This window comes from Mandrillus leucophaeus, unplaced genomic scaffold, assembly GCF_000951045.1.
Source record: "Mandrillus leucophaeus isolate KB7577 unplaced genomic scaffold, Mleu.le_1.0 Scaffold314, whole genome shotgun sequence".
In the NCBI taxonomy this organism is placed as follows: Eukaryota; Metazoa; Chordata; class Mammalia; order Primates; family Cercopithecidae; genus Mandrillus; species Mandrillus leucophaeus.
In genome coordinates, this window is record NW_012103299.1 from 1,046,847 (window position 1) to 1,058,093 (window position 11,247).

The 11,247-nt window shown below is 53.8% G+C and overlaps 1 protein-coding gene across 2 annotated transcripts in view; it reads right to left on the bottom strand.

Moving 5' to 3' along the window:
* The window catches only part of ERGIC1 (endoplasmic reticulum-golgi intermediate compartment (ERGIC) 1), a 134,213-nt gene that overhangs the window by 25,874 nt on the left and 97,092 nt on the right, over window positions 1-11,247 (bottom strand). For both annotated transcript variants that reach the window (XM_011987701.1, XM_011987702.1), the window contains 2 exons: window positions 3,191-3,295; window positions 710-770 (listed from right to left, as the gene is read on the bottom strand). In XM_011987701.1, the coding sequence (XP_011843091.1) occupies window positions 710-770; window positions 3,191-3,295 (166 nt within the window). The remainder of the gene's footprint in view (window positions 1-709; window positions 771-3,190; window positions 3,296-11,247) is intronic.

The window sequence follows — 11,247 nt, forward strand, 5'->3', positions numbered from 1 at the left end:
AGGAAATAAGAAAAATCCAGGTACCCTGTGCAGCAGTGGGTCTGCGGGTCTGCTTGAGCAGACAGGCCTCCCAGGCCCATTCTGTGCACGGGTCTGAGGCCATGTGAGCTCATGTGTGTTGGTGTGCACACACAGGTATGCATTCTCTCCTGTCTGCATGTGGAGATGTGCTGTTTTCTTTGATCTGGGCCAAGGTGCCAGGGAGCTAAGGAGGGTGAGGACTCTAGGAGGAGCCACTGTCGATGGGAGGAGTTTGAGCAGGAGGAGAGTGAGGTGTTGGGGAGGCAGCCATGTGGTCAGACCTGACTGGGCCACCCACAGACCTGTTCTCACGATGCGACCTGGAGCCAGAACAGATTCTGGTTCTGCTGTAGCTCCCTGTGGGATCTTAGGTAATTAGTTCAACTAAGGATGATGATGTGGCTGTGATGACAGCAACAATAATGGTAATAGCTGGTATCCACTGTGTGCGTGCGTCTGCTGTGCCAAGGGATGGCATGTACCTTCCCCGGGACAAGCCTTCTTCCTTCTCCGTCAGATGGGGCTGGGTCCACCTTCCTACTGGCTAGCTGTGGGAATGGAGCGTGAGCAGCCTCCCTGCCTCGGAGTGGGTGCTGGACAGGCACCCCCACCCCTCTGCCCTCCCCCATCCCTGCCTGCTGTACTGGGCATCTTGGAGCAGAAGGCTGTTCCCAGCAGGGATACATACGGTTGGAGGTGAGTCTGTCTGCTCCCCCGAGAGCATTGAAAGCTCCGTGGACGTTCTGGACCTGTGGAAAAATTCAGTGAGGGGATGGTCCCCAGGACACCTCCACCTCCAGGCCTGGCCCTGGTTGTGGGGGATGGCCAGGTGCCACCTGGTCTAGGAACCCTACCAGTGTGTAAAAGGGGGCTCCAGCAGATTTATGGCGAGCAAGAGGCAGCACGGGCCTGGCACACAGTAGGCACAAGCTTGTTTCCCATCTCTAGCACCTACTATGTGATGCTCCATCCTGGCCCCTTCATATAATTTCATTTCATGCCCCAACTGATGTATCATTGGGCCCATTTTACAGAAAAGCAACTCAAGGCTTGGAAAGACACCGAAACTTGCCCGGCTGGTAAGTGGCTATGCTAAGCTCTGAAATCAGGTCTGTCTGACACTAAGCTGCACTCTTTTCATGAAGCCACACAGAAAATTCAAGTGAACGTGGATTCTGGGTCCAGAAGGTTTCTCCTGAGATCCCAGGGTCTTCTGAAAGGTCCATAGAGGAGTCCAGGCAGGGGTGCCCCAGCGTGTGGGCCCCCCATCATGCCTGCTGCAGAGAACACACAGCAGGTGTGAAGATAACCCTCCTCCGGGCAGCGGGGTGGGCTGCTGTAGAGTGGGACTGAAAACCACATCCCACCTTTTCTCTGAGGACAATGGGAAACCAGCTTGGCCTCAAGGAACATCTAAAGAAGGACAAGGCATACCTGGTAAATGGAGCATGCTACCATGGGCATAGTTAACAGGGGTTATTGAGCTAGACACCCTGGAGGGCTTCCTGGAGGAAATGACATTGATACCAAGATCTGGAGGAAAGTGGGAAGTTAAACTGGTGAGCAGCACATACAAAGGCTTGAGTCTGGAGACAGGCCCACACGGCCCCCAGGAGGAAGGAAGTGAGGTGTCTGAATAGAAGGAAGGAGGAGACATCAGAGAGGTAGGCGGGCACATGATTCTGTGGAGATGGCCACTCCAGGAGCGGCGGGCAGCAGCAGGATGGTGTAATCCCTCATCTTGGTCTCAGGAGGCTGATGTTTACTGAGCACTTCACACAACTGCATGTTCTCAACAAGCAATTCCTCAACACGTGGAAGGAGCTGCAATTCCTCAACAAGGAAAAGGAAGTTTGTCTATTTGCTGTCTTGAGACTGACCATGAGAAGGCTTCATTTCTAACCCATGAGAACCGTGGTTACGGAGACAAGAAAGCTAGAATGTTCTCTTCCATTGTCATGTGTCATGGCTTTATCTCACATTTATTTGTACCATTTATTTTTATTTTTTAGTTTTTTGAGAGGAGTCTTACTCTGTTATCCATGCTGGAGTGCAGTGGCACGATCCCGGCTCACTGCAATCTCCATCTCCCGGGTTCAAGCGATTCTCCTGCCTCAGCCTCCTGAGTAGCTGGGATTACAGGTGCCCGCCACCACGCCCGGCTAATTTTTGTATTTTTAGTAGAAACGGAGTTTCACCGTGTTGGCCAGGCTGGTCTCAAACTTCTGACCGCAAGCAGTTTACCCGCCTCAGCCTTGGGATTACAGGCGTGAGCCATCGCGCCCGGCCTGTACCATTATTTGATTAACATCTGTCTTCCCCTCTAGACTGGAAGCTCCGGGTGGGCAGGGACCATGTTTGTCCTCACCGAGGTATGCAAGGCCTGGAACATGGTAGGTACTTCATACATATTTGTTGAATAGATGGATGGACAGAAAATGAATGGATGGATGGGCCCTAAGCTAAGTTTTGTACATTTTTTTTTTAAATCAGATTTCCAACCCACTAATGACTAAACTTGGGACCGTAGTTTCTGTGTCCTTCTGTTTTGCCCCTGCGTGCGGCAATGCGAGACCACTGCTCCTCCCTCCTCAGCTCCTCCTCTGCTCCTCTCCCCTCCACCCTGCCTTGGTCTGGGCCCTTCTCTCACCTCCCTGCCTATACTCTTGCCTCCTGGGTCCATCTTCCTTGCTGCAGATGGGTGCTCTGAGTCACCAACCAGACCTTCAGTCTCCACCTTCCTCAATCTAACATGGGTCTCTCGCACCCCACACACCCCACCTCCCGGCTTCCACTTCAGGCAAGTGCTTCTGGGCCCTCTCAGCTGTCGAGCGAGCCCTTGTGCCCTGGGCCTCTGGCATCTCGGCACAGAACATGCCATGCCACATACGCTTACTGATCCATTTTTCTGAAAGTAACGCTGAGGGTCTTTCATATGAAAACCACCAACTGGGTGCTATAGGAGAGGGGTGATGTTTGAGACACCCCCTGCCTAGGACCCATTTCCCTGTTCTGTTCCTGGCGAAACCCTTCTTACCCTTCCAGGCTTGGCTCAGATGTCACTTTAAGGGTAGCTCTTCCTTGTCCCCAGAGAAGACAGAGGGCACTGAGTGACACAGCCCCAGAAGGCCCACCCCCAGCCATGCCATCTCGAGTGTCCCCTGCTCACCTGTAGCGTGTCCCCAAAGGAGAGCTTGTGGATGACATGCGTCATGTCCGGGTTCTGTGGCTGGGCTGTGGCACTGTGTGTGGACACGTGGAAGTTGCCGGGGACCTGGGGGAGAAATGCTGAGTTTCAGGAGTCTGGTCACCTTCTCCAGGGGGAGGAACACTGGGGCTTCACGCTGTGTGATCCAGGGAGGACACTGGAATCAGGCAGATCTGGGTTTGGATCCTGCCTGTATCATTTTCAACCGTGCAAAGGAGTCATCCCATCTCTCCGGGCCTCAGGCTCCTCATCTGCAGAATGGGGGCACTACCATAGCTTCCGAGGGTGCTGCCAGGACTCTCTGGTGAGAGGGGGCATGTGAAGTGCCCACCTGGGCAACGGGCACAAAGCCAGGCCTCATGGCAGCTGCTCCCCCTCCAGCTCTGTGGATTCTGGGTGGCTGACCCCACAGTGGGCTGGGGGATGACCTTTGAGCCTGCAGATTAATGGGGCTTCCTCGGACTCCAAATCCCTATCATTTCCTACCCAAGTTTGCCCCAGTGCCCTAGACAGGGGATCCCGGATAGACAGACTGTGGCAGCCTCATCTCTTCCCCAGGTCTCAAGCCCTTGAGAGCCAAGCCAGCAAGAGGTGCCAGATGAGTATTTATAGAACGAAGGATGCTGGTGACAGCCATGTGGCAGAAGCCACCTCAGCTTCTCCCTGTTTCAGCACAAAGTCCCTCCTCCTTCTCCTCCTCCTCCCCCTCCCCCTCCTCCTCCTCCTCCTCCTCCTCCCAGATGCTCAGACTAGAACTCTTGGTATGATCCCGGAACCCCCGTCTCACTCCCGACATCCCATCCCTCAGGCGAAACCCTGTCAGTCCACCTTCCAAACACACCTGGCACCTGAGCTCTTCTCTGCTGCCCTGGTCCAAGGTCGTCTCTTCATAGAGAAGAATGGCAGCCTCCTCCCTGGGCTGCCAGCTTCCACGTTCCCCACAGCCTGGGCCTTTCCCCAATAATGACTGGTAAGATCTTTTTAAACCTACATCAGATCTTATCACTCCTCTGCCCAGAACCCTCCACGGCTTCTATTCTCTCAGAGTCCAAGTCCATGTCCTCGGGGTGGCCCACAGGCCACATCTGGCCACTGGTCAAGCATCATGTCCCCACCTCCTGGCCTCCTGCCGCCACATCCTCTGCTGCTTCCTGCATGATCTCCCTGCCGTGCTGGGAACAGCATCCAGTGTGGCTCCATTTCAAGCCTTTGTGCCTGACCCCTTCCTGGGACCCTCTTCCACATGGCCCTCCCTCGGCCCCTCAGGGCCCAACAGAGAGGCCCTCCATGTCCACCTGTGCACGAGAGTATCCTGACCCCATTCCCCATCCCCTTACCTGCTACAGCCTCTGGGATCACCTGCTATCTCATACCCGTCTGGTTCTCATCTGCCTCCTTGCATTAGCAGGTCCACACCCTGCTGCGCTCCCTGGACACTGACGCATAGCAGGCACTCAATAGACACTTCTCGAATGAATGAACGACTAAACAACACTGAATCCTTTGACTTTGCGATCTGATAATTCCCATTTTACAGAAAAGAAAATGGAGGCTCAGAGCAGTGAAGAAACTTGCTAAGGTCACATGTTGACAGCTGCAGTCTGAGCTCACGTCTGTTGGACACGCTGCTCCCTCCTCTGGTGCCGGATGCCATCTACCTCCGCAGCCTGGGCTGATGGCCACATGGCGCCAGTCCTTCAGGAGGTGCCAGGACTGGGGAGATGAGCAGAAAAGAATCGGGCCTTGGCCAAGCCCCTGTGACACAGACTTGGAACAAAGAGACTCTGCGGGATCCACCCTGACCCAGAGGAATCTGCAGACCATGGGGGTTACAGGGAAGGCCCCCAACTCAATGCAGGTTGCAGGCTGTATTCAGGGAGGGCTTCCCAGGGGAAAGGACATCCTGTGCTAAGACTCTGAAGATGAGTCTGCATTACTCAGGAAGAGAGGGAAAAGCATCTGGGCAGAGGGAACAGCATGAACAGGCGCAGAGGACAGAAACTGCCCAGCATGCGGGCATGTCTAAGGAACTAAAAGAGTCTGGTATTATTGAACTTCAAATGAGATGGGGGTCAGGGTGCTGGCAGCAGCAGGAAACAAAGAGGCACAAGGGAGGAGTTGGGGCTGTTTATCAAAGACCCCCAAATGCCACACTGAAAAACTCAGGGGTTACCTTATCCCAGCCCAATGAAGAAGAGTGTGCGAGCTGTGTCTGAGGAGGGAACACAGCTTACTGTGAAGCAGCGCATCAAAGTCTGACTTTGTAAGCCGTGTCTGTTTCAAAAGCTGTGGACTTCCTGCAGGAATATTCCTACTTCCGCAGGGCCCGAGCCTGTGACTGACAGGGGAGGCATCAAGCTGACAGCCTGCGGCCTCAGCCTCAGCAAACTCGCAGTGGAGCATGCCGCAGGCCACAGTGGAGAAGGGACACTTGCTGGGTCAGGAGCGGAGCAGAAACAACAATGTGGCAAGATCTCCCTCGAGGGACAGCATCACCTGCTTCAGGGACCCAGTAACCCACGGTAGAGTGGTTGCTCTGAGTTCTACACGTGGCCTCAAGCCCAGCCCACTTCCTAGTTGGGGGGCCTTAGGCGAGGTCACTAACCACTCCATGCCTCAGTTTCTCCATCAGCAAAATGGGCATAAAGCCAGAAGGTTACTGGGAGGATTCATGGAGGTGATGCACGCAAAGCAGCCCGCAGCTGGCCTCAGGTCGGGTTTGTAGGGTGAATACGTTTGTCATCGGAGCCAACCAAGAAGGGCCCTCCCGGAAGAGGCAACACGCAGAGGCAGGGCGTGAGGGAAAGCCCACTGGGTTTTCACATTCATGCCTCATTTTCACCGACAAAAATAATGCCTGGGCCCATTTTCATGATAAAACGGTCACGAGACACAGTCAGACTAAAGACCCTGCTGCTGAGCATCCCTGGGAGTAAGAAAGCCACAGCCATAGGCGTGTGTCCTCCCAGAGGTTTTCTACGCGGTGACACAGGGCCTCCCGCAGATCGGGCCATGGCAGAGTTCAGAACTGGCATTGGGGCCTGGGCCTCGTGCTCCTGGAGTGAAGTGAGTCAAGAAGGCTGGCCCCTCAGCACCTGCCACCCCTGCCGAGCCCCGCAAGGCTGTGACTCAGGAACCCACTCCCGCTCCACACCAAATCCATCACAGGTGGCTGACTCATGCCAGCACATGCTGGGCTGAAGAAAGAAACAGCAACGCTTTTAGAGCCTGTGACTTAGGAACCTACGTCAGTGTCTCTGATGGATTTTAAAAACATATAGCTGCAGCCAGGCCCCATACCCCTCACCCCATCCTGTCCTCCTCCTGAGGGGCTGGCTGATGAAACAAGGTCACCGTGCGGTCTCAGGTGGGGCTACCACTGCTGCTCAAAACACGCAAACTCTGACATCTGGCTGCTGGCCAACCTCCTGGGGGCCGGATAAGGAGGCCATGGGACAAGTCTCAGCCTGATGCTGGGAGAGAGGTGTGGGGGTTGGCTGCTGACCCTGCCGTCAGCACACGGACACCGCTGGCTTCTTTGAGCACCTCTTGATGGGCAGCTCCTCAAAGGCACAGATCTTTAACGAGGGAGAGTGGCTGGGCTCGGGTAGGGGATGGTCTCTACTGCCTCCAGGAGTTTGGGGCAGAGGCTGTGACCCAGGGCACACAGACACAGCTGGTCATGACATGTGTAACCAAGACATTGGGAGCAGCAGCCACAGGCAGTGGGCTCAGGGGGTCAGGGCCCTGATGCAAGGCTGGCTGTGTTAAAATCCTGGCTGCGTGACCTTGACCAGGTCACTTAATCTCCTGTGCCTCAGTTTCCTCCGGGCTACTGCGAAGACTAAAGGAGTTCATACGTGGAAAGGGCAGGGTAAGAACCCAGTACGTGGCAGTAACACGGGTTTAAGAAAGGCTGCTGTGAGTCTTTCACAGACTCCCCGGCACTCTGCTGACCAGAGAAGGCCCATTTCTTGGACACGCTCCCTGTGCCTTTCACAGGCGCACTGGTAGGGTGTGTGCCAGCTGATGAGGTCATGGAAACTTTGCACTGATGGGAGATAAGGCAGGCCCGGATGCTTGTCCAGTCTCTACTGCAGAGTTTGTTCATGTTTCACAGCCTGTGAGGTATCACTGTCTCCATTTTACAGATGAGGATCCTGAGGCTCAGAGAAAATAAACTGCCCAGAGTCATTCAACCAGTGACCATGGTAGCCAGGATCCTTGACCACAGAGGGGTCTGTTTGACCCCAAAGGACAAGCTCACCCAGAGCTGGCTGGGGGCACCAGCACAGCCCATTCGAAGGGGAGCAGACTGCAGCCTGGGGCATGTTTGCCAAGCGGTGGGAGGGCTTGGTGGCAGGGCTGTCTCGTGGGTTGTCACTCCAGGTGCTTGAATAAGCACGATCCCTTCTTGATCACCATCTGGGGCATATATATTTTTTCAGCCCAGGTGGTTGCATCTCCCTGGGGGCGGGGGGCCCACAATGAGGGTGTGCGTGTACATCTGTTCATCTGTGCATCTTCAGCTTCATCTTCAGTCTTCAGACAGGGCTGCCTTTGTAACTTTAGGGGTCTCCAACTCTCATTCTCCTCGTCATTCTCTTCATGGCTGCTTTATCAAAATTACACATTTCCTGTTTACCTGAGCACTCGCTTTCCCCCCAGCTATAGACCCCGGGTCACCCAGGGCGGGAAGCATGGCTGTTTCTCTCCCACTGCAGCCCAGCACCAAGCACAGAGCCAGGCGTAAGGTGGACGCTCAGTAGCACAGAAGCCTGAGTGGAGTGGTTAAAGGGAGGGGCCAAGTCAAAGAGGCGGCACAGGCAGCAGCCGCAGTGTGATGAGGGGCATGGCGGAGAGTGAATGTGGGCGCGCAGGGAAGGGGAGGGAGGACTTCCCCTGAGGGACCCGCATTAGCTGAGGCCTGTGGGTGAGCAGTGGTTCCCCAGAAGATGAGGTGGGGACAGAGGGAGGGTATGGAGGCCCAGCAGAGGTCCCCCACCAATCCCCCCACCTGCCTGCGTGCACTGTGAATCTCTCCAAGGCCTTAAACCCCCAACTGCGGCCTGCATCTGGCTCCCCTTGCTTCGTAAGGACACGGCTCCTGCAGCCAGCGGCCCCTTCACTCCCCATCATCAGCATTTTCTAGAGCACTCTCCGCAGCACTGATCACTGTCCATTCCGGCCCTGCCTTCCTGAGCCTGGCAGCGACAGCCCTGCTCTTTGATATCTATACGTATGTTCCTTTCCAGGCTGCAGGCTCCGCCCAGCCTTGGCTTCCTCCTTCCTGTCTGACTGCCCCTTCTTGCACCTTTTGTTACCCCCTCATCTCCCCACCTCGAAGTGACTGGGGGGAAGGGGCGCCAGAATTCAGTCCTCAAATTGCACTTCTCTCCACACCTTAGGTTCTTAAGGCTTTTGGTGCCACGGATGACCCTTTGCCAGTCTAATGATACCTATGTTTTAAACGCTTAAAATGTTTTTAATGCATATAGGATTACAAAGGAAAGAGACTATATTTAAATAGTAATTAAAATATTTTTAAAAACACATTTGAATATGCTGCTTTACTGATGCATCAAATAACAAGACCCAGTGGTGGGTCTAATAATTACTGTAATTTTTATTTATTTATTTTTTGAGACAGGGTTTCACTGTCACCCAGGTTGGAGTGTGGTAGTGCAATCTCAGCTCACTGAAGCCTCCACCTCCCTGGGCTCAAAAGACCCCCCCCCTCCACCTCAGCCTCCCGAATAGCTGTGACTACAAGCACGGGCTTGGCTAATTTTTGTATTTTTTTGTAGAGACAGGGTTTTGCCATGTTGCCCAGGCTGGTCTTGAACTCCTGACCTCAAGTGATCCATCCACCTTGGCCTCCCAAAGTGCTGGGATTACAGGTGTGAGCCACTGCGCGTGGCCAATCACTGTAATTTTAAAACAGTGATGCATATAAACAGTCTCTGGAAATTATCTGCAACAACTGTAACGTGCTATAAATATCGGCAATTTCTGTTGGTGATGAGGTCCCAGGCACTGCTAATACTACTATGGTTTGTGGCCTACATTCATCGCAGACGGAAATGCTAAACTTTAATTCGAGTTTAGCAAAAACAAAGACGTCAGTTTTTCCCCCATCCAGCTTCATAGATCTCTTGCATTCAATCCGCTCTCCCTGGGGGTGTCTGTGGACCCCAGGTTTAAAACAAGGATCTACGGCCTCTCCCTAGGTAATCTTGCTTAAACCAATGCTCCTCAAACTTCAGTGGCATCAGAATCTATGGCGGGGCGGGGGTGGCGCTTGTTCTAGCACAGAGTCAGTAGGTCTGAGGGGGGCCTGAGAATCTGCATTCCTAACAATATCCCAGGTGATGCTGAGGCTGCTGGCCTAGGGGCTTGAGGAGCCTCCACTTTGAGGACCCGTGACTTCCAACATCATCTGTTCACTGACAACTCCCACCTCAACATCTGTGGTCCAGAACCCTCTCCTGAACCCGCCACACCTCCAACTTCCAATTTCACCTCTCCCTGTAGACACCTAATGGGAACCCCAAAGGAAGCCAGAGTGGAATGAGCAATGCCCAGCCCTACCTACTTCCCATAGAATCCAGGCTTTTCTAAGCTTCCACGTCCAGAAACAGGACCACCTGGTTGTCAAGACAAAGATGTCAAAGGTTTCTTTGATTCCACATGTGCCCTCAATCCCGCATCCAATTCTTCATTAAGTCTTATTGACTCCACCTCCCTAATCCGACCACATCTCCCCAGTTCCACTGCCACAACCACTACCTGCCACCCCCTCCGGCCCAGCCCCATGGAGCTGCCGAGCCAACCTTTTTTTTTTTTTTTTGAGACAGAGTCTTACTCTGTCACCCAGGCTGGACTGCAGTGGCGTAATCTCGGCTCACTGCCAGCTCCACCTCCCGCGTTCATGCCATTCTCCCGAATCAGCTCCTGAGTAGCTGGGACTACAGGCACCCGCCACCGCGCCCGGCTAATTTTGTTTTTTTGTGTTTTTAGTAGAGACAGGGTTTCATTGTGTTGGCCGGGATGGTCTCAATCTCCTGACCTCGTGATCCGCCCACCTCGGCCTCCCAAAGTGCTAGGATTAGAGGCGTGAGCCACCGCACCCGGCCGCAAAAGCCATCCTTCTAAGGCTGTGCTGTCCAGCAGAACTTTCCTCAGCGATGGAAGTGCTTTCTTTCTATCTGCACTAGCGCTGCGGCCCCAGCCAGCACATGGCTTTGAGCACTTGAAATGTGGTTGAGGAGAATGAATGACTGAATTGTATATTTTATTTAATTTGAATTAATTTAAATAACCTTATGTGGCTGGTGGCAACCTATTGGATAGTACAGTTCTGAAGCATAAATCTGATTACATTGCTTCCCTGTTTAACCCTCAAAAGGCTTTCCATCACAACCACCATAAAATCCAAATTACGGGGCATGGCAAAAGTGCTGTGTGGCAGCTCATGGGCAGTGACAGCCCCCAGTGAACCGCGACCCTCAGCATCCCTGCCTCCCGGTAGTCCCTCCTCCTGAGGCCCGGGCTGGTACGAGACTCACTTTAACTCATAACACGCGGCAGGTTTCTCCCAGCAACAGCTGAAACCTTAAGAAGGCCTTGCGGCTTCTGCTTTAGCACTTAACGGAGTCCTGAGCCGTCATGTAAGAAGTCCGCCCTGCTTGAAAGATGACCAGGCCTGGCCTTCCGCCCGCCCACCAAGGACTGTGGGAAGGGACAGCAAGCACATGCCCTCTCTAAAGGGGAGCACTGTCCATAGGTGCCAGGTCATTGCCATAATGGGAACACGGACCCAATGTAGTGAGAGCCTCTGACTTTTAAAAGCCAGAAATCTGGACTCCTGATCTTTTCATACTGGTTCTGATACAGTTAAATGCTATACTGGACAAACATAATTTATCTTTGGGCTGGATGTGGCCACTGAGTTTGCAACCCCAGCTCAGGTGTCAGGGACCGGAGGAAGGGCGTTTTGAGCAGAGGCTGCAGGAGGG